The sequence below is a fragment of the Haemaphysalis longicornis genome, unplaced genomic scaffold (genome assembly GCF_048455015.1).
Source record: "Haemaphysalis longicornis isolate Haplotype H1 unplaced genomic scaffold, Haemaphysalis longicornis Haplotype H1 scaffold_12, whole genome shotgun sequence".
Lineage (NCBI taxonomy): Eukaryota > Metazoa > Arthropoda > Arachnida > Ixodida > Ixodidae > Haemaphysalis > Haemaphysalis longicornis.
Genome location: NW_027526225.1, coordinates 104,986,205 through 105,010,162, shown reverse-complemented (window position 1 = coordinate 105,010,162; position 23,958 = coordinate 104,986,205). Strand labels below are relative to the sequence as shown.

The 23,958-nt window shown below is 45.3% G+C and overlaps 1 protein-coding gene across 1 annotated transcript in view; it reads left to right on the top strand.

The window, feature by feature from the left end:
* LOC144163187 (uncharacterized) overlaps positions 1–23,958 on the top strand; it is an 87,576-nt gene that overhangs the window by 59,509 nt on the left and 4,109 nt on the right. Inside the window, exon 17 of the mRNA XM_077694018.1 lies at positions 22,063–22,174. Coding sequence (XP_077550144.1) covers positions 22,063–22,174 — 112 coding nt within the window. The remainder of the gene's footprint in view (positions 1–22,062; positions 22,175–23,958) is intronic.

Sequence of the window (23,958 nt, the reverse complement as noted above, 5' to 3'; positions counted from 1 at the left end):
TCTTTGGCTGCAATACACGTGTCTCGTGTCGTTGCTATTGCTGTCTTCTTCTGATGTCGTTACACGATTGGTGCGTTCATAACACATTCAGGCCGGCCTCTGCATTTTTTCGCTCTGACTGCTCCGTGAGATGCTATACTGTAACTACAAATTTACGCTATAACTGTATCCTCTTGTCACTCTGAAACTCGCAGTAGCCACCATGGCCGACATCATCTATAAATCAACTTCCCAACCAGGCAACAGAAAAATTGCGGGAAACCAGCAATTACTGTCACGTGACACGGTTAACAACCTGCTTCAAATAGAGCGTGCTAAGCGACAGCTGTTAACCTGCTGCTCGATTGTTAAATGGCGTTTGCTCGTCACAGAGAGCCTAACGGGCGTGAATATATTGCACACGTAAGCGTGTGCGTTTTCGTGTGTTGCGTGCTTCTTGGCCTAATGGTCGGAAGATGTAGAAATGTGGACAGAACAACTCGCTAGGAATTCATTACCAGTGTATGTATACATACCTATACGAGGCGCTTTCATACTGTGGTAGGCTATTAGGAGGATGACATCGAGCGAATGTCGACTCATTGACGGACGCTACACGGCACGCTGGAATGAGATAGAGTGTATCTAACGAAGGCGAAGGGTGTCGATGTCGCTAGCCTTTAAGCACAGCCCCGACCTTCACTACTTGCCCGCTTAGCTCGTCAGGATCAGCCAGAAATGACGAATCGCCTCGGGTCCCCACTGGTACTGCTAATGAACCACGGTGGAAACAGGAAAACCACGCTTTGGCAGGCTTAATTATTTGCCAATCACGAAGTCGTGTCGAACGCGACACCGTGACCTGATGCGAGCTTGGTTGTGTTTTATAAACGGTAAATGGACAGGCGGCCGTCTAGTGTACAGGTCTCCCAGCTTGGCAGAAGGCGAGGCAGAGGATTTCGGGAACCGAGAGACAGCTGTACGGCTTAGTTAGGGTGTCAACGAAAATTAGACTAGAAGGATTCGTGGTGGAGGGTGAGGAAGTCAGGTGTTCCCTCTTAATGGAAAGCGTAGAGATAGGGAGTGAACATTATTTTAAGAAATAACTAGGGATGATGCATATTGAAAGCGATGCTTCTGGTTAGGGTCCATCGAATGGTTTTAGCGTGAACCGACCTCGGTAGACTTGCGGACCAAGCGGGCCTATCGGACCCGGTCCGAGCTACGAAGCGCGGGCTCCCATCGTTTCTAGGAGGGTATTTCGGGAAGGAGATTGTTTGGGCGATTACAGATGATATAAGTCAGTGTGACATGACCGCCTCGTAAGAAGCAGGACAAAGTAAGGGGGTGAGTTCTGTAGATGTGCTCAGGACGGCAGGATTGGGAAAGGTGTCTGGTAGTGCGTGGTTGGTAAAAGGGAACACAGGTCCACGCTGGGGCCGTGCCGTGTTCTTTCTTCGCGTCCCTTTCTTGTTACGCTATTGGTCATGTCTTTTTATGCTCGATTCTATCTACAACAACTTTCAGCCTTAACTTCTTTCACTCGTTAGAGGTAGCCACGCGTGGTGCAGGTGATATGGGAGGGAAGTACCCAACGGCGCTTCATCGCTGCACGTGCATCCACCCATACGAGTCGGAGTAAATGAGTAAATGAATGTTGCAGCAGGGCCTTGCAGTTAGGTATTCTTGTGAACAGAAGTACCCCAACTGGACTTTCATTTTAAAACAGCTACCTCTAGACGGACTATTGTGGCGAACTTTTATAATTGAAGCACCTTCTGAATTTGTTTCGTTTCCTTCTGCTCCCTATCCGGCTCTCTCTTTCTTCTTTCACGCTGTTAACCACATTTTTTTCTACTGCAGTTCCCAATTAGGAAATTTTGCTACCTGTTTTTCTTTATTTACTTTCGATCACATCCTTGATTGCCCACTCTCTTCTTACGCTCTATGTACCTCCTGCCCGAGCAAATGAAACGTGAAAACAAGTTTTTTTTGCCCTGAAAATTGGCTTTTCTTGAAAAAAAAAAGGTTTCTAGCCCCGTTCATTTATTTTATATTGGCTTTAAACCTGCCATAGCCTTGCTGGAGCGGGTATGCGATTATGTTGCTGTGGTCAGCACCGCTATTTCCTTTATCAAGGCGCTAGCGTATCAAATTACCTTCTGGAACTGCGAGCAACACCAATGTAAATTTGCCCCCTTTTTTGTTTTTGTGACTGGTTTGGTACGAACGCTCCTTCGAGCTAGTATTTAATCGCTGAAAACCACCTGCACTCCCTAGGCGCCTAATGTTTGATGATCCATCGTTCATCACAGAAGGTGGCGAGAGCTGCCTATTCAGCTGCTGGAAATGACAGTGTTTAGAGGTAATTACATGCACGACGCAACCAGCAATTTACCGATCCGTGTTGCTGATAACTCGCCCTGCAAACTTGCGTGAACTCGCCGAAATGTAATGTAACCTTGGGGCACAGCGACAAGCCTGGCGCAAGCACGACTTCTCGATGCCGTCAAGAAATCAAAAGAAGAAACTACGGTTAATCAGTGCTTGGAGCAAAGTAAAAGCGCCCGCCGCAAGCGTGCAGTGTCCAAACCTTGAAGAAGCATAGAAAACTGGTCTGATGTGAATTTGGAGGGCTTGCTGTCGCCTGGGGCTCCCAAATTGCGCTTTTTGTCAAAAGTGCGTGGCACCGTCAAAAAAACTTTCGTTCACAGGTTCCCTCGTTCACGTACAGTTTTAAGCCAAACCAGCAGACCTTTTTCTTTAGGCCAAACGCGCTCATGCACGGCAACTGGCGAAGCCTTGGTGACCGTAGTTTCTGTTGCTCTGCTGGTAAATCAAATATAAATTTTACTTAAAGTGTTTTTTAATTAATACTCGACCAGGAGAGAAATATAAGCACCCTGGACGTCGCAAATATCAAGATTCCGCAGACGTTTTCTGTTTTGATTTAAAGCTAATGCAGACAGCTGTGTGAAGGGGAGCCATAGTTTAAAAACCCAGTTTTGTTGCCCACGAAACTGAACGCTATAAAACATAAGGGATGCGGAAGGCTATGTTCAGACTGCCGACGCAGGAGCCACATCGTGATCTATGGACGCAAAAAAAAAAAAAACGGCCTTTCACGCAGTTCGGCTGGCTTAGACGTGAAATGACGTCATTCTTTAAAGTCATTACGACAGCAGCGGCAGCAGCCTGAACCCGGCCTAAGCAGCTATCTATCAAAGCGAGGCTGCACCGATAGCTCAGAACTTTAGGGCCGCCGTGAAACTCGTCACTGCTGTTATGGCTTTGAACCTCATACGCATTCGGGGGACAACTAAAGAACACTGCTCTCGCATTCGTCGCGGTACTCGCAGTGGCCTGTAGTTAACATAAGGTAGACTTATTCATGCTAAGCAAATTTCTTCATTTGTCAAAAGCATGACAAATGTTGCAAACTCATTTTCAAAAAATTGCGCCCATAAAGCTCCGACCGATGGTTGTTAACCAGCGAAGCTGTATCGTGGGTCTCCGCCCGCACCACCACCGCAACTGCCGGCCGTTGTAGTTGGAGCTGTGCTTGACGCAGCAGCTCGCCCCACGCACGCTCCACTCGGAAAGACAGTTTTTTTTTCACCACATGCGATGCGCCGTTTCCACTCACCTGCGTCTGTAGGTGCGAGCCTCAGTGTAGCTACGTTATCTGTAAACACACCGTATCTCTCTCCCCTTACAACTTATCCCTCTCTAACCTCGTTTTCTTTGCGCGTGCGCATGGATTTGCGCCGGAGGAGTTTTCTGCGTACACAGGACTGCCCGATGTTCCTTTCGCCTACCAATATAAAGCTTCGCTTTAAAAAGTTCCTTAAGCAAAAGCACATCACACGCGAACTCCGAGCCAAGGCGTTCTATCTCTGGTAAGAAGGAGGTGTATATAAAACTCGCAATAGTGCCCCCTGGTTGTAACAAAGTTGCTTTATTAGAAGTGTTCCTCACGGTGCCGACTCCAGTGCATATAAAGAGCGTACATAATCGTTTTTAACAAAGTATTGTTTATAACGAAGTCAGTTTCCCAGTCTGAGGACATCATTATAAGGGGAGCTTAATGACATCATTATAACGGGAGCTTATGGACAATCTTTACTGGTTTCTGTACCGCCTACCAAATTAAGCTGTAATTATTCATTGTTCCGGCTTAGCATTTGTAATTTTGGCGATAGAAGGTTTCACCTTTAGGACAGAATATACGAACGTCGTATATTGGTAGATATGTTAAGCGGGACAACGTAGTATTTCGTTTCAGTAAAGATCAGCCAGCGCTCGCGAATGATAAAGGCATTACGCGTACGATGAAAATGCGCAAAGCCGAAACGAAAACTTGCGTCTCAGTGGAAGAAATTTAAGGCCAAGCTTTAGTGTTCTCACTAAAGGCGTCTGTTACGCGAATGCGTCCTTTGGGCAAGCCAACTTTACCTGACGATGATGATTCTGGGTGAAGTTTAGCAAAATTAAAACGCTTCCCGGCGATAGTTTGCGAGAGCTTGTTACGCGGCCGCCGCTGAAGGTTGATGTGCAGCAGAGAGAGAAGGTGAGAAGGTAACGCAGGCATGTGACAGCGTGACGTAAATAGGCCTGACGTCATGTTGTTAGGTGAACATCGACAGCCGTTACCCACAGGCTGACGTATGATGAGCATGGTGTTTCTCAGCGGCCTGACGTCACATCTTGGGGTTTAACACCTCGAGCTGGTACCCACTCAAAAAATTTGGCCGCGTATCTGCTCCTTTCGTTGCAAATGTCGACAAAAGACGATAGTTTTTCTCGACATTGGCCAAGTAAATGTTTGGCTTTCCCGCTCACCTCTCATGCTGTTTCTCTTCTGTCGCGCTCGTTTCCAGGTAAACATACTAAACGTTTGCTCAGGTCGATTTAAATTACCACGTTCCCCTCCTCCGGGCCGGGTGCCTTGATGCCAGCGATGCCGTACGGCGGCGACGCGCGCCGAGGCGCCCTACTTCAACGTTGATAGAACCACGTTGCCCTACTCCGCGTGCGTTCCAAGAAGAACGTGGAACCCATCTAGTGGGGCCTTTTGTTGCTGTTGCCGCTTAATTTCTTTAAATGCCGCCAGAAGCTATAGTGGCGCGGGCGACAGTAGGCGACGGCGGAGTAAATGTTTTTTCTGGAGTGGATGATGTCGTAATTCATTTCGCAACAATCAAGCATCTGTGATTTTTTTATAAAAGCACACTGCAAATATCATTTATTTAATAATTTGTTGTCTCATATTTGCGTAATGCCTTGTTCTTGTTCAACAATGTTGACAGGTATGGACATTACACCAGACTTAGGCGCTTAGATTTGGCTGCGAGTATATAAGACTATTGCGCAGACCTTGTATCGCTTTGGCCGGGTGGCTGAATCGAGTCACAGAGAGACAGACAGACCTAAAATTTCTGGGTTTGAGTAGCCCAAGGAAGACTATCTTGTTTAAAAGTGCTCACTGAACGCCAAGCAGCAGGTACCGATTCGCACCGTACGCCCCAACCCCAAACGTTAGGCCTAGGGAGTGCACACCCCAGAGGTGCTGTGGGTATTCTAGAAAAGTGGTGCGTACCTCTGGAGTAGCACACACTCGCAGTGTGGGATTGGCCAACCAAAGAATCCATCACGAAAAAGCTTCGCGTTCAAAAATCACCTTCGTTAGACAGAGGGGTGCCTGATTTTGTTTTTTCATATCCGCAGCAAACCTTTCTCGAAAAGCACGGGAGCGCGGTGAAAAGTTTTTAGTTATCTCTTTCGCGGAACCACGAAAAGGAATATATCATATCGAACGTCGCAAATACTCAACAGTTGCAAGTTTCCTGTAAGCAAAAAAAAAAAAAATTCTCTACAGGCAGCAAAATTGTCGAATTGAGTTCTCCGAATAACAAGACGCACTATAATAAATGGCATAGGGAGCGTAAATGTCTGTCAATTTTATGGCATCGCTAACGAACTTGAAATGGGTGAAAAGAGCGCATCGTAAACCAGGCCTCATTTTATGTGCCGCTTTCAATAGCATAACTGGTAAAGCTTGAGCTTGGTCCAGGCTATGTTCCCAAAAAAAAATTCAATGAAATAATACCGAGCATGCGTGTGCCTGCTACACGGGAGGAGCGGAGGCATCGTCCAGTCTTGCGTCACGTGAAGAGCTCGCAAAAAATACAAAAAAATGTGGTTGATCCCTCTTTCATAGGAATCGGTAAAACACGAAAGTGAGATGTGCCTTCACAGGATCAGTTGAATGTTTATTCTGCATCGATATCCACTTGCACATCGCTATTTATATTTCATCGGTATGGCCCCGCCAGACGCATCGACATTAAACACGCGCCGGAGCACTGCATAAACCCGAATGAAACCACGCGCGCTCGCAAACCATGCGAACGAAACCGAACGGGTTGCCAGCGAATCGTTTGGTGAACTCATGGTCCGGTGCAACGAATCAGCATTATTTCCGGGGCTGTCTTGTGGGTGTGCTTGGCGAGCGACAACCTGCTGGAGCGTCGCTTTGGCAAATGTGCGACCGCTGCGTCCCTGCTCCATGGAGTGTACGGCAGATGGTTGCGTTGCGACGAGCTCAGCTGGCGCCATCTGTCGGCGCTCATTGGCATCGTGATGCACTACTTCGCTTCACCTCTCTCAGACGGCAGCACCATCGAAATAGAGGAGGTTATAGGAAAGATTAATGGCGCGTTCATCCGGCGGTCTGCGGTTCGGCTCGTAGCGGAGTCGGTAAAGCACCTGGCACCTCCCGTTGCGGCGACGGAGCACCCGGCTTGAATCCTGGCGCAGCCGCGTTTTTTCTGGTGGTGTAATTTCCGTGACGGATGTTACATCAGTCAGAGCTTGGTGGATCCCGGCATAAAACACTTCCTTGGTAAAAATTACCGAGCGCCCGGCGTCGCATAGCTCTAATCTTCGAGAACGCGCTGTCCAGTGTTTGTGGCGTGATCTCTCGCGGGCTCGGCTCTCGCCAGTTCACGTGCTTTCGTACCTGAAGTGGGGAGCTCAGACGCCGAGTTCGCGCTATAGACGCCGAGTTCGTGAAGCCGGTGGCCTTGGGGATTTATCGGGTGCTAACGCGGTCCACTTGGGGAGAGGTGTTAAAAGTCTGCCGACAAAACGATCCTGTCCTGCTAGTCGTGGAGAACTTTCAGGGGCAAGTTCGGAAATCTGTGTGAGGTGCAAAAACCGGGTCTCCGACGAAGGGAGACGGGCCGCCAGCTCTTTTGTTTTTGCAGCCTTGCACCAATAGTGCAAGCTGTGCCAATTTTTTTAATGAGTGACATTTGTTGAGACTATCAACCTGATGTTTTCGGGCGTTCAGATTTGTGTCATTCGGGCTTTCTGGGCGGCAGGGGATTTTGGTGCCCCGAAAAACCGTTTGCAACCACATAGCCAGCCTTAGGCCGATTTAAGACAAGTTACGATTATATAAACAAAAATTACGGCATTCGTTAATTTCACCGTCTGTCGTATTAAAAAAATAAATAAAAGACCGAGTTAAGCAGGGGCGTTGAATAGAGGCAAGATAAAAGCAGAAGATAACAAAGGATAAAAGAGACTTTGCCTCGTCCTGACGCGTGCGGCGCAAGCGCACAACAATAGTAGGGAGACACTCTTTGGCGCTGCGGCTGTCTAAAACCGCTGGTTAAAGAGTGCGGCTGGTTGAAACCGCACGAGCCCGTAGCGTACAACTGGAGCGCGAGAGAGTACAAGAAAAAAAAAAAAAGACCTGAAATGAAAATGTGACGAAGACGATTCAGCTATAAATCACAGTTATAGTTATAAATTTGCTAATTATATTACAATTTCCAAATATAGTGTCGGCCAAATTTTTTTCTTTCATGTTGTCAATTGTAGCCATATTGCCCTGACCTGTGCCAAAAACCTACCCGCGTGAACTTCCATCATAATTGCAATCATCATCGGTGTCGTCTTCATCATCGTCACCTTTTGTGTTCAGGGCAGGACTAAGGCTTCTGCAATGTTCCTCCTAAATACGTGCGCTTAGCCTTAATTAAAAAAACGCTCGCGTTGGCTACAAATGGTGCATGAGTGGTTACGAAAGGTCTCCGAGCTCCATAAGGCGGAATTTAGGAACCTTTTTGGCTATTACGTATGGAATGATTCGAATTTAATTCATGTACGTTGTACAGGGAAAGAAGAAGCCCCTTTCTTAAATGGACACTGAAGTAATTTGTAAACATTACGGCATTATTAGCGCTAATTATAGCCTGGAGTCTATAGGCCATGTTTCGACCACTCTCGTTGCGTTTACGCGACTTTATTCAGTAGAAAAATTAATTCGAAAATGCTGTCCTCCTCTCTGCATCCTCCTTGCCTATTTTCTATGAAGATTCGTATGACGCCAAAACAACATAGCTTGGTTTGACTGCGCTACTGCACGGCTCGCCGACCCTGCGAGAGAATCAGGTGGCTCAGCGTTTAATAAGCCAACGGCCGGCGGGTCGTCGCAATTCGTTTTCGGAGTTGAAACTAAGCCACCGCACGAGTGTGCCAGGGAAAACGTGCCTTTAATTTGTCAGTTTGGTGGCTGTGTTAATGTCTACGTCCAAGTCGCTCCACGCCAGTTCACGTGGGACGCTTTGCTTGCTGGTAGGCTAGTAGAAAAATCTAAAGCCAATTGAAGGCGCGAGAAGAGTCAGCGAAGTTAATATAGGTACTAAGGAATTAAAATCAAGCGAAACCATTATCGTACCGCGTATAACCAGGGTGCGAGAAGCCCTTTTTGCGCTGTGTGAACTGTCACAGAGGTCAGCAGCACTACCGCAAATCTGTGAACGCTTTTCCGTGTAAGGAATGGCGTCGCCAGACATGAGATATTGTGGGAATTTGTGGAACGCTTACTGCATGAGCGCTGTACACGAAATAGTCATCTAAGCAACTTAAAATGCTAAAACTAAATAAAAATCTAAACTATACTATACAGTATATACTTTATATTTCCGTTCGTGACAGCGCTGGCTCTTGGCGGGGTGGTCTGGAGCACTAGGTATATTGTTTTGCAAGTCTCAAGTTTGAATCACAGATTTTGCATGTTTTTTGAGTTGGTTTATTTGTTTTTCGGCATTGTTTTCTATACTAAATTCACAATGTTTGCGCGGTAACAGTCATTTTTCTAATGCGTGTAGGCTGACACTGATGCGCTGTCGAGTTCTCGTTGGCGTGGGGTTGGCATAAGCACCGACTGCTTTCGGGTACAATCCCGAATCGGCCGGCCCTTGGCCTACATGGTGCGAACACGCCTCTTACGATACAGGCACAGGCCAGGAAAGCTCCGAAGATGGGGGAAAAGGGCATCGCATTTGAGCTTCTACGTTGACGCGGAGGGCATTCATCCACTGAGTACGTCTAGGCTAGTGATCGTTACGATTCCAAGCCGTGCTGGTAGACTTATACGCATTTTACGGCCGACATTATGGCGGAAGCGTGGTGAGCCGATTACTGAGATATCGAGAATGCTCATTCAACGATAACGTCGGATGCCAAGCACGGTGTTTCACAGAACCGGAGCCGGAACTGGTTTGAATTCTATTTTTGAGCATCGTCCAATCACGTAGCACCTTTTACTGACGTCACTGCTGTTAGTTGGTGCAGCCGCCGCAAACCGCGCACGGTAGTTTTTCTTGTTTCAGGCTTTATAAAATAGATAGTGCCTTTTATTCCCGATAAACGATGAAAAGTGTGTTAATTTGAGCCAGTCTACGCAGTGCAAGCAGAAACAGGAGCTTGACACATTCCCTGCAGTGTCCCTTTAAGAGGAAGATGGTTAACACGCGTAACTTTCTCCCGTAAAACCCGCGTCCAAGCCAAAGTCCAGAATCCGTTCTCCCAATACCCGAAATCCAAACTGCCGAAGTCACTTCAACTCAGGCAAAGTTTAAAGTCAACGTCCAACCCGGCTTGTGGTATGTATTTAATAATCATCGTCGCTAACCGTGTGTACGGCCAAACTACATTTTGCGTGTCATAAAAGTATTGTTAGGTGTACAAAGGCATCCGATTGGTATGTTATGAGGCGTTTGATTGATGTATACCTTTCGTTAAACCCATTATGTTAAGCTGGCTTTCCTGCAGTGTGTTTTACTTCGACGTCAACATCATCAGGGATGCAGAGAAAGCTTCGATTTAAAATAGTGCGTTCCGCGGCTCGTCTTTCTGCCCATGTGCTGTTGTGTCTCTGCATGCTTGTTAATCGTTTAATTTAGGCGTATTTGTTTGTCGAAAGAAAATTAGGTATGGGAATCTAAACGTGTCTATTGAGCGTTTTTTTTTTTTCAGAATACTTGTTAGAAGTACAGTGAATTTGGCGAGTTGATTTTTATTCATAATAGAACTGCGCGGTAACACGCGGTCACAGAAAGAGGCACAAATAATGCTGTACTGTAAGTCGCTTAATTAAGCGTTAATAAGTATTACGTATTGCTTTATTAATTATCACAAGTAGCTTACTGAGAAAAAGACGAAAACTTTCGCCCTCTCGGTGCCTTCCTAACGCCTTTTTTTTACCCTAAAAGAAAAAGATGAGAGCATCATACAACGATCGTCGTTGTTTTGCGTCTACCAAGAGTTCTATACCATTTTGCCTCGGGGCGGGGACGTGAGCGCCAAAATAACGTTGTTGCCATTTCAGTCGCTCACAAAAGGTGTAAACTGAGTGCTGATTTGTCTGAAGAGTATGTCGGTGTTAAGAAAAACATACTTCTTTTTCCTTCCAGACCTTACATTCTTAGAAGGTGTGTAAATTCTATAGAAGTTTCTGGCCCCAATTTATCGCGTTTCTTTGCAAACATTTATGTGTGGCTGCAAGCTCACCGAAAATATTCACGTACGCTCGGGGGAGACCTCGCAGTTTCAGCGTTTGATGGTCGTCAGGCCTGTGTACTCGCCAGTGCGCCAGTGTTTTATTTGTTACCTGGAAGCAGTAAAAATGTACGTTACTAGCAACTTAAAAATGAAAGGAACACGTACAGTTTGACAGTGCCGATGAAAAGAAAATACGGAACGCATGTACAGCCTTCGTCAAAACTTTTTAGGACCAGCCAAAAGCGCGTGGGGCACAAAAAATTGAAAGTACAACGTTACCGTTTGAACGATGCTGAAACGTTTTGTTCCAGAAAGCGGGAGAAAGTATCTTTATATCTTATTGTCAAAAACAATTTTGGTCACAGTTAAACGTTAGGAGCTTACACTGAATCCTCGGAGGCTCAGAAACCTTTATCATGGCCTATAAAATTTTGACAATGACTGTAGCTTGCCATTATTCTTTTTTTTGCGCAATTTAAAGGTGCTGGAGTTATTAAAATTAACGACATGTACAAGGTATATTGCTAGAAACCTTTGCTTTCATGCACTTAAGTCTGCTTACGTGCTTTCTGCGCGTAAGTCTGGAAGTTCTCATCACAGACTTCCTTATTGCTACATTGTATTTGCGTCTCCTTCTTGGCTTTCGTTCCTCCGTATTTTTGCGCGAATTTATTGAAACAGAACACTGGAACACGCGCCCAAAATTAGAGTTTTGTGCTGCTGGTGCACCTCTGTTCTGTCCGATTGCCGTCACGTTAAAAGTGTCACGCGGCACGCAACATTCCAACTTCCTGGGTGCTGATGTGGTGAGGTACGTAGCGCACTCGTCTCCTATGTCCGGAGACCGGGGTCCTAATTCGACAGGAACTGAATTATGTCTTACAGATGATAGTCTTCCTTGGGTTACTTAAACGCAAATATTTTGCTGTGTCCGTATGCCTGCCCCTCGATTCAGCCGCCCTGCCTAAAATTAAAAGAATCCTCCAACGAGGCGTTTATATAGGCGAAACATTTCCAGACCACTATATCCGGTGGTACTGTTCATACTTGTCAACATTGTTAAGAAAAAAGAAAACATCAGGCATATTTGAGGCGACACGGTAACACATAAGGCATTTTTGCATTGTTCTTTTAATTAAAAATATCTCGCTGCTTGATTTTTGCGATAGGGAATCAAGAAGTACCGCTTAAAAAATGCTTTGACCACGAAAAACAAAATAAAAAAAAAACAACGCACGTGCTGTTCCTCGCTGCAGTGTTGCAAGTTCAAAAGTATCAAAAGGTTCCAGCAGATGGCGTGAGCAGTGGACCGCGGCAGAATTGAATTGACTTGAACAAACTTTCACTATGTTTATCGTGGGAGGATCAATACCGGAGGGGAAGAGTGTGAGAGGTGCGCGGGAAAGAGAAACGTGGCACGGACGGCCGAAGAATATTGTTTTTTGACGACATTTACACCAAAGTCCGCAGATACATGGCTATTTTTTTTATGTACTCTTTCCAACCACGGCCATTTTCTTTGCCGGCCAGCAACAACGACGGCTTTAAAGAAAGTGGGCACTCATGGCTTTCGTCGTAATACGTGTTCGGAGAAACAATATTTCGAACCTCAATATATTCCACCGAAACGCAAATAATTTTTTTGCGATTCGCCTGGCTTGAAGCTGAGTGGTAGGGGGGGTAGAAAGTTATATCTGAACGAGGGGGTTTGCGTTTCAGTTTTCCCCTCTTTTAGCTCTATTAAGAGGAGTTGAGGACGGAGCTGTCTGGAAGAGATTGTAACGAACTACGAAAAATTTATGAGAAATTAAAGTCTGTGAGGGTACATGACCAGCGAAGCCTGAGTTCGAAATATACGCGGTCTCCCCATTACGAAGACCGAAGACAAGCGAAATTCATGAAGAGCGGCAACTTGTCTTGAAATCGGGACCTCCACCCCGAGGAGCCGGAGGAAACTAAACACGCAAGCGCTTGGAGCACAGGGCAAGGGAGCGCGCTGCGCAGGTATACACATGTCTGACGAGGGTCACCCAGCGGTGAATGCAAATCCAAATGATGAGACGTACAAACTACAGGGCTGAACCATTTTTCCACCGTGAAAATGCTGCCCATTATTAACTAATGTATTCAAAATGCGCCTACAAGTAATTATACTTATAGACTTGAGGACCAAATTAGTGTTTTGAACAGCGGGCAACTTTGATGGTGACGTGTTCATAGCACCACGCACAACAAGACATTCCTTTTCAACGTCTCTTACTATAGTAAGCCTCGCGCTTCAGAGACACGTGGCTTTTTGTTCGCGGACTTAAAACACACATAAAACCCTATCCAAATAAGCTTCCCTTAAAATATCTCCATGTGTACATTTCCCGTTACTATTTTGAAATGGTAACCAGTGCGTTACCAAATTCCCAAAAATGTAACGCATTACAGTAACGCTATTACTTATAACGCCTTACTGGAAATACCTGCAAGCGCGCGAGCGAAACAACAAGACAAATAAGAAAAGAAAATGCATGAGAGCGGGATATACGATGCAAGAGGACCACCGGCATCAGAACTCTGACGTGTACTGTTTTTTTTTTCTTTTTTGTTGTTGGGAAATGCAATGCCCGCCTCCTTATGATAGCGGTAACGGCACATCGTTATATCCTCATGTGGAGGGGAGCCAATTCAAGTGGGTGGAATGATATGAATTCAAGTGAATCGACGTGTTGCCGCGCGTATAACTCTGAACCATAAGAGAGTAGTTATTTGTTGCGAGCTGCTGCGAAAGAATCAATAACATTAAATATTTAGTTTTATCTTTGAATGGGGGCTAGACGTAAAGTAAAGGCTGCGTCTTTTCTTTTATTGTCCCCAGTGCTTGGAACACAGAAATGAAAGGATCGCCGTCACTCTGATCGCCTTGACGCACCATTGAAACAAAGCGCCCGCAAATATTCGTCTATTCTTCGAACCAGAACGACGAACGGACATTCACACCGCCGCTTTGTCTATCACGAAAATAAACGTTTCTTTTTCCGCTGGCGTGACGCTCTGGCAACCATAGGCACCGCCGCCGCAAATCATTATACGCGCTCCTGACAACGGTCCATTGAAAGCGATCGCACGGCTTCCTCCTTGCAAGACCTGTAAGAAGCTACGTCTTGTACGCGTTTGTATCCGTACAGCTGTTACTGCAAAATATTACCGACGTCTCCATTGCTTTGTTGGGATGTTCCTAACTCTGAAAACCATCCATGCAACTTCTTGTTTGTTTGTCCCCTGTTTGAAAGATGTAGGTTCGTTTGCGAGCCTTTGTCTGTAAGTTTCAAAGTCTCTCTGTTTCCCGTGGCCATTTTTAGCTATTCACGACAGTTCTCGTTACTGCGGCAGCCTTTAACTTCAATAGGCCTTTGTGGCAGCTCGAACAATGCGAGTCTAGAGTACGGTGTCAATAACGCGCGGGTGCACTTCGGAGCAGTAAAATGTTGACGCAGTTGGCATCCTCCGCTTAAGGCAGCCTGAAAAGTGTCCCACCAGTCGTAAGACAAGACGGGTCGCGTATTCGATAAGATACTGGCAATAAGCTGGCCACACATGTTTTGGGGCGAAATTGTAACGCACTTAGCTGCAAGGTCAGATCTTTTCTAGGGGAGGCGTAGGAGCACCTGGAGTGGCATGACAGGCGATGGGCGTATTAACGCACTAATATATATATATATATATATATATATATATATATATATATATATATATATATATATATATATATATATATATATATATATATATATATATATATATATATATATATATATATATATATATATATATATATATATATATATATATTGTAAAGGAGATACTCGACGTTCCTGTAGGAGGATCGGCTCGTTTATTCGTGGGCGAGGCGTCAACGCAGGAGGAGCGAACCGAACCGACCAGCTATACGCGAGGCTGAGCATGAACGAGAGCGTCCTCTTCCTCGTCGCCATCCGGCGCATACCCACATATGGCGATTTGCCCGTTATGGCTTATGCCCGTCACATTTCCATGTAAGCTACATGCATACTTGCTACAATATATATATATATATATATATATATATATATATATATATATATATATATATATTGCATTGGGGGTGTACTGTTGTGATATTTATGCGTGGAAGCGACATGACCATTGTTATATCCAGTGTGGAACACGGCGGGTCAATCCCTCTGTTCCTTCTACCCATCCAAACCCATCGCCACTGTCATCTGTGTATAACCATCATCATCCCCGGACAGTTCCGTCTTTCGGTGGCCTGTGCTCGGGAGCCTAATTAAAAGTGGTCCTTCAGCACCTCGGAGCTCTGTCTCTCAATATATATATATATATATATATATATACAAAGTAAAAGTACGCTCTTCGGGGACTTGATTTCCAACGTTTCGGCCTGAGACAGGTCTTCCTCAGGAATGAAAGCTTTGGGAAAAATCGTACGGACCCAAAGCTTTTTTTCCCAAAGCTTTCATTCCTGAGGAATACCTGTCTCAGCTCCGAAGAGCGTACTTCTACTTTGTGCGTATTCCTGCAGGAACTAAGGACTAAGGATATATATATATATAGTCTGAAAAGATAAAAAACTCACAGAGCGCGAAAAAAATAAGGTTAGTAGAGACAGAGACAAACGAGAAAGACGTAGAACATAGCAATAAGTTTACTGACGTTTCACCTGAAACGTCTGTAAACTTATTTCTATTTTCTACATCTTTTTCGTTTGTCTCTGTCTCTACTAACCTTATATATATATATATATATGACAGATATAAGAGTTGGCATTCAAGAAAACCTCGGAAAGCAAAGGGGAGGATGTGGTAGGTCATTGAAACAGATAAAGAATTTGGAAAGAAAGTGGAGAAAAATGCCCGCCAGGTGGGATCCGAACCCACTATATATATATATATATCTGTGTGTGTGTTTATTTATTTATTTATAGTTATGTCCTAAGCGCTTCGCAAATTAAGATTGGAATGCCGTGGCGCACGTACAGGCAAACGCCAGGCGTTCATCATATGCTAAAACAAAAGGCAGTGCGCGTTTTGATTGTAACCCGCGTCCCGGTCGTGGGACACTTGCGGCATCGCCTGCGTGCGAAACGGAAAGTTCATTCTGGCAAGGCACGTCGGCGTTGCTAGGTAGGAGTGACGGGCGCTCGTCTCCTTGACGTCAAAGTTGAGCATCTCCTTTGTATTACGTGTATTATGCTTGTTACACAAACAGATCTTTTCCCCACGCCCCCGACATTCCCTGCGAAGTCATCTCCAGTCAAGACCAACTCGAAGGGGCGACAGAAGTGCGTCCACTTTCTCCAAAGTTGTCGCGACTGAATTTTTACAGTTTTGGGGAGTTATTGTCGGGTTTCGCTGTAATTAGAGACAGCTTCGCTCCAATAATAAATAACCGGCATTACAGCGAAGCTGCCCATGGCAAGGATTCAGCCGATTGTTTCGGGTGTACACCGAGCGTAGCCCAGCATTTTTCACTGTGGGGTATTAAAAAATGAAAAACTGTGATGTGTTCCTCTATCATAGGAATCGGTAGAGTATTAAACTCCCCACCCCCCCCCCCCCCCCAAAAAAAAAAAAGCCTATGCTACGATTTTGGCTTGGCCGCTTGGTCACACTCGGCTTCTTAATTTGTGAAACGTAATCCCAAGCACGCTTGTTTGCCGTCCAGTGTCGACGCAAAGGAACCCGACGCGGGCAGCTGTGGTACCACTAGCGGCAGCAGCAACACTGCCAGAAAAGAAAAAAAACTGTGGTTGATTTCTCTGTCACAGGAATCGGTAAAACACGAAAGTGAAATGTGCAGCGCAACCTGCAGCTGAACATGATTTGAGGGTCGGCGGCTGTCTTGTGGGTGTGCTTGGCACGCGACGTCCTGCTGGCGGGTCGCTTCGGCAAAGGTGTACTGGCGTCATCTTCGTGACCGAAATGACTTCAGTGAAATTGGTGTATCCCGGCATAAAACACTTTCCTGTTTAAATATGAAACCCTAAAAGGAAAAACTGTTAGTGTAATGTCCTCTTTAGTAATAAAGGTTGCTTCCTCGCAAGAACACCCTGTGTGCAGGAGTGCACTCTTTACAGGTGGCTTGCTTCGTTGTACTGGCGTCACTTCCGTGACGGATATGACGAAGTGAAATCTTCGTGAATCCCGGTATAAAACACGTTCGTTCTAAAAAGGCTCCAGATCCTCAATCCTAGAACTGCTTATATTACGCCAGTAAATGTAACTTCCGAGCAATGCAAATCTGTCTAGAGGTGAAGCCCACTTTAGATGTATGGGCGTAATAGTGGTTTATGTAAGCTGGCTTTGCCTCATTGTGTGTTGCTCAGTGAGGCATGGCCTTCAACAAAGGGGTATGGTTACAGGCTGCAGCCCCACTTTACACAATTCTGCATCGCCGCCACCTCTTTCCCGAGTCGTGTATACATATCAGAACATTTATTTTTCCCCTTAACATTGCGCAATGTCCCGCTCCCTTCGGCGGCACCTGTGCGGTACACTAAAAACGTCCCTGTCTCTACCCACCAATCGTGTGTGTCCTTTGTCTGTGACTTGGAGATCACGCTGCTGTCCTTATAATTCCACATAGAAAATCCCCAATATAGCTGAACCCCAACATAGCAATTCCTACTGGAGCACCAGCTTTGCTGGACTTCCCTCTCCGCGGGGTGGAAGATCTCTGGTAGTGTTCGTTTCTCCCGTCTCCGTTAACACAGGCATGCTTTTTTACAGCAATGTATCCCCAGGACCATAGAACGGCATCAAAAGGTGATACCAGAAAAACAACCCCCAAAATTGTTCCTCGTATGGGCTTGCCCCGCTGCGAATGTCGTCCAAACACGATACCCTTGTGCCGCCCCTGCAAAGTGACACGATCTCCTCCCCTCCTCCCACCCGTCAGGCTGTTCGCCGGCGCTATTGTTCCTTCCATGGTTAATGCTCCGGTGATGTTCTCAATTCAATTCAGTTTCCCCGCGCCCGCACTTCTCTCGCTCCCCCTGGTAGGAAGACGCGAAACTTGACTGCTTTAACCCGTTTTTATTTTCATTTGCTGCGGTAAAAAACCACTCTAGAGTGCATTCTATTTAAAATGCTTTTGCTTTTGTTGGTTATGTGCTTACATCTTTCCGCAAACACTACTGAGGTAGCTTTGGTGATGCATGAAGTGGACGTGTATGATGCACGCAAGTGGTTTTACTGGTTTGGAATAATCTTGCCTATAGGTGGTATTCATTGAAAAGTTTAGCTGTCAATTTCGTCGCTTGGAAACACTGAAATGGCCGCGGACATGGCCGAAGCGCCACAGACATGGCGCGGCTTGTGCCACTGTGACCGCACGCCGAAGGAAAAAATAACATCGGCGTGCGTCGTCTGCTCCGTTTCAACCTGATTCTCAATGGTGGTGTCAACAGAGTTGTTAATCGCACTCACATTGCAGTCGAGGCATTATGGTTCGGCGGGCTAGGGCTTGGAATGTACAACCCATATCATGCTCTTACCACGGACAAGTACCGCCATCCCGCGGAGCCCGACGTAACCAGTGACAGCGCACTCACATGGTTGCCTGCATGCGTGCCTCGCTATTGAATACAGGCTATATCTTCTTGACGACATGTTGTAGCTTGTGGTGAAAAATGACCTACGTACGCACGCGCACGCGCACGCGCACGCGCACGCGCACGCGCACGCGCACGCGCACGCGCACGCGCACGCGCACGCGCACGCGCACGCGCACACGCGCACACGCGCACACGCGCACACACACACACGCGCACGCGCACGCGCACGCGCACGCGCACGCGCACGCGCACGCACACGCACACGCGCACGCGCACGCGCGCACGCACGCACGCACGCACGCGCGCACACACACACACACGCACGCGCGCGCACACACACACACACACACACACACACACACACACACACACACACACACACACACACACACGCGGACTAAAACTGTCGTGTTTGAGTAGACCAAGAAAGACTGCCCTCATTTAAAAAACCGCCAGACTTCCCCAATATATTCCTCGCATACAAATTCATTGATTGATTGATTGATTGATTGATTGATTGATTGATTGATTGTTTTGATTGAATTGTGGGGATTAACGCGCCGACGCTTCACAGGTGATGAGGCGTGCCGTAGTGAAAGGCTACGGATTAATTTTGACCATCTGGGGATCTTCATAGTGCGCCGACGTCTTGTACACACTGACGTTTTTGCTTTTCACCTCCATCAGAAAAGCGGCCGCCGTGGCCGGGAATCGAACCCGCGTCCTCGGGCTCAGCAGTCAAACGCCTTAGCCACTGAGCCACCCCGGTGGGTGAATATATATATATATATATATATATATATATATATATATATATATATATATATATATATATATATATATATATATATATATATATATATATATATATATATATATATATATATATATATAAAGGACGGAGAATTCTGCCGAAAGAATTTTGCAGCAGAAAATATATATTGATCTCATACGGTAAGCGCTTTTCTAGACGCAAAGCTTCATGCGTTCATCCTTTTTGTGATTGCGTAAGTTAGTCGAGGTGGAAATAGTTGCTTGGGGATAAAGGAGTAGCTAGAAGGGATCCACAAATACCACTCGGTTGATTCATCAATAGCCGTAAATTGATATCCCAGTTTCCAAGCTTTCATCGTACTTTGCATAGCGTGCGTACGCCGTCGCCCTTGAAATTCCTTTCTGGATTGAAGCCTTCATTCAGTGTTTCTGGCATCAAATCAAGTGCCAGTATTAACAAAGCTTGAAGGTAAATTTATGCGCGCACGCAAACAGCCTCGCTTAACCTATCTATTCTGCCAATTTTGTTTTGCGATGTATTGTGTTGGCACCCTCCTCTCTCACTCCTCCCCCCTCTCCAGGCTACAGATGTCACTTCTTCAATAGTACGTGGTGGGAATTCGTTATATCGTTCCTATAGAGTGACAGCTCCTGTTTTTGTTAAACAGCTGCCCTTTTCTTCTCAATTCAGCATCTTTGTGTAGGTGTCCAAACAAGTCTCAAAGCAAACAACTGTGAAAGGTGTCAAAAACACGTTTCAAACAATCTACAATCACTGCCAGTCAGTGAGATGGTTAGGTTTCTTTTTGTGTCGCGCATAAACTTAAATCTCGCGTCTACCGTAGGGCAACAAAGGGGAGTGTATACGAAGCAGAAAATAAAGAAAATCTAAAAAAGACAAGTTTTTTTATATTTTCAAGGGAACCTTCGGGAGGTTGAATTAATAATAACAGCGTTTACAGAGAAGAAAGGACGTATGGTGGACACTGGAGGGTTGTATATCGGAATATATGCCAAAAGTGATTTCTGCGATGGTAATTGTTTTCTTACGGTGGAATGTATGGTAGGAAGAATTGGTTGTCGACCGTGGAGGCTAGAACCTTCACTGCGGTGTTTATGACGCGGGAAATACGCATTGCACGGGAAAAGTTTTTCTTTTTTAAAGCCGCTGACGTTCAGAACGTCATTACCCCACTGCAGAAATTCTCGTAGTAGCGGGATGACACCAACCTTACCGCTGCTTCCAACAGACATTTATGATTTGGTAAGGAAGAGGTACATACACAAACACGGGGCTTATCAGGATTCTCAGCTACCACCAGTCCAGACCAAGCAACATCTGACCATGACGGAAATAGTTTGAAATTCCCGGATTTACTCCGCTCTTCCTATGGGCAGCAAAGCGTCGTCAAATACGCCGAGACTAGAAGTACGCTTGAGGTAGGAAAGCATAAATCTTTGATATCACAGCACCGTATTTATTCGAATATCAGGCGAGGTTTTTTTTCCCAAGATATGTAACCTCAAATTCCTACCGCGCCTTATATTAGAAGCCCAGTATATATATATATATATATATATATATATATATATATATATATATATATATATATATATATATATATATATATATATATATATATATATATATATATCTATATATATATCAGAAAAGAAAACTTTGAACAAGGTAAAACGCGTGCCAGCCAGGCGAGAGATTGCCCTGACGAAAGCAAGTCTCTTTGCTGAAACGTTGGCAACAATCGTGCTTTTACCCTGTTCAAAGTTTTCTTTTCGTGTGTTCTCTACCATCTTCAAAAGTTTAACTGCTCCCGGGATTTTATATATATATATATATATATATATATATATATATATATATATATATATATATATATATATATATATATATATATCAGAAAAGAAAACTTTGAACAAGGTAAAACGCGTGCCAGCCAGGCGAGAGATTGCCCTCACGAAAGCAAGTCTCTTTGCTGGAACGTTGGCAACAATCGTGCTTTTACCCTGTTCAAAGTTTTCTTTTCGTGTGTTCTCTACCATCTTCAAAAGTTTAACTGCTCCCTGGATTTTATATATATATATATATATATATATATATATATATATATATATATATATATATATGGCTATTTTTTACGTTCCAAACTGCTCCCTCGCCTTATATTCGAATAAATACGGTACTGTTTCCAACGTTTCCAACAACAATTTATGGTGTGCCCAATACCAAAGTGCATATTCTCGACTGCAGTTCGCTCGAAATCGCACTGATAACCGTAACAAAGTGAAAAAAAAAATCCTGTCGCATTAATCCTCTGTTCGGTCATTATTTACGCGCTCATTCTGGTAATAGAACAACCTTACGACTAAAATTGTGGCCGTAAGTGATATACTATTCTTTGAGAAACTATGGGCAGTGTTGCATACTCGGCTAACATACGAGGCCTGTCGTAGTTTGTGTACTTATGCTCCAACTTCGCTAATGGTGATTCTGTTATTATTTTCTTCTCATAACCATCTTGCTCTGTGTATTCCGAGATGTTTTGTGTGTTTCGTAACACACAAATAAAAAATGTAACTAAAGAATTGAGACGCTTTTGTCACCCACCTTTCTGATTGTTCCATAAGGTGCAAAAACGAATCTGCTGCTATAAAAGTCACCACGCCGATAACACGATATAAAGAAATAGCTTGTAGAGACTAATTGACGTTGGGCATTTCTGAGGGAGATAAAGCCCCATAAGCCACTCCCATAGATTCTCCTCTGCAGCTTTCAGCGCATCACACTGTAGCCACTGTAGCCCCAAATTAGTTTCCGTTCTTCCCTGCAGATTTGCAAACGCCGCGAGAATCCCGTGCTGTACGCAAGTCGCAAGTGCGCCGAGTGGAAGACCTTGGTGCGGGACCTGTCTTCGAAAGGAGCCCAGGTTCGGCACAACCCGTGTGAGTATCACCGTGACTTACTTACAAAAGCATTGTGTACCATGTACACCGAGAGCTGTATGTATCGCGTGCCGTATCGTGCACCGAAAGCTGTAAGCGCGGAACTGCGTTAGGAAATCCTTTGTATTCATGAACGCCCCAACCCCTTCTCCAGTAGTAACAGTTAAGACCTAGCGACTGTTGCGGCGGCGGCGGCGGCACAGGCGTAGTTACCCCCTCGGCTACCATCTGGTCTTGCGCTCGCGCCACTCGAGGCCCTCACAAACCGACTGCTCACCTTCACAGTGACCTAATCTCGTGACCCACTTACCAAGGTTCTGATCTCTTCCTGGCGCACCCCTGGGTTTGTGGTGTTGTTCCCTGGGCGGGTTGCTGTGTGCCGCGCGTTTCCCCGGTCTGCAGGGACGGGTGCGTGCTACAAAAAAAGAGTCGCGTGCCGAATTATTATTCTCCCTCTCTTCCTCCATCCCTCCTTCTCTACTCTTTTTACTGTCCCCCCTCTCGCTTCCGTTCGGCCGGTTGAGGTGTCGGCGAAACGCCAGACAGTTACCGGCCTCTATCTCCCCTTCCCCCACCCCCAACAACCACTTCCTCCTCCTCCCCCAACATGGACCCTTATCAAGACTAAGAATGACTCCAAGGATTAAAAACAATACTGTGATTTTCGTAGTGCGCTCAATCAGGCTTTTCCCTCAAACCGAACGTTGGCCCATTTCTTTCTGATCCCTTTTCCTCGTATTTTCCGCCTCTATTGCGTCCTGTTGTCTCTAGAGCCGTCTTTCCCTCCCTTCTTTCTCTTCCCACCGAGTGGCATGTTGGTGTTGGCGTTATGGCGGACATCTCGTTCTCTTCTAATAAAAAAATCTCTTTCAGTCACTTTCCATATAAAACGTGCAAAGCACGCAGTCTAACACGCAGTTCGCGACATCGTAGCACTGCTCCCATGCCCTTTCAGAAACAAGACATAAGCGGTCTTGTTGGCTGTTTACGTCATTTATGTGGTTACTCGGGGTCGCAATGATCTTTTTTTTTTTTTGCAACGTCGGCTGCACTCAACTGCGAAGATATTTTTAGTTTCATAAAAAAAGGCAACTCCTTGAAAGAACACTGCGACACCTGTTTCAAATTTTTTTTTTGCTGAATCTAAAATGCTTGTAGAACGTAGTCAAGAAGCGCATCCAGTACCTATAGAATAGGGTGTCAGAAGGTTTCATTCTAACAGTATGCTTGTACACTGTTTGTTTGTACACTGATGAGACTGCTTATAACTATGCATTTCCGAACTTGGACCCACAACTAGCCTTTGGCTAAGGGTCCAAGCACTGTTTGCAAATATTATGTACCTGTGCTTGAAATATACCAAAGATTGATTGATTGATTGATTGATTGATTGATTGATTGATTGATTGATTGATTGATTGATTGATTGATTGATTGATTGATTGATTGATTGATTGATTGATTTAAAGTACCTCAATCAAAAATCACTTGGACATTACCTCATCAAATAATTTAGACCTTAATCCATAGAGTTATCTCTTTTTCCCCGGCAGGCATTGTTTTCGTGTTCGAATGGCGCCATTTAAGAGATACTGTGGCCATAGAGTTTCATGCTATTAATACTAGAAGAAAATCTGGCACTGCAATCGCGGGCCGTCGTGGGCGCCGCCATTGCCAATAGCGACGTTCCTCGCCTACTCGGCTTCACTAGCCACAACGCTTGTTTTTTGCTTCGAAGCCAAAAGCAAGAATACATGGTAACATCTTTTTCTTGTTCGTCTTGC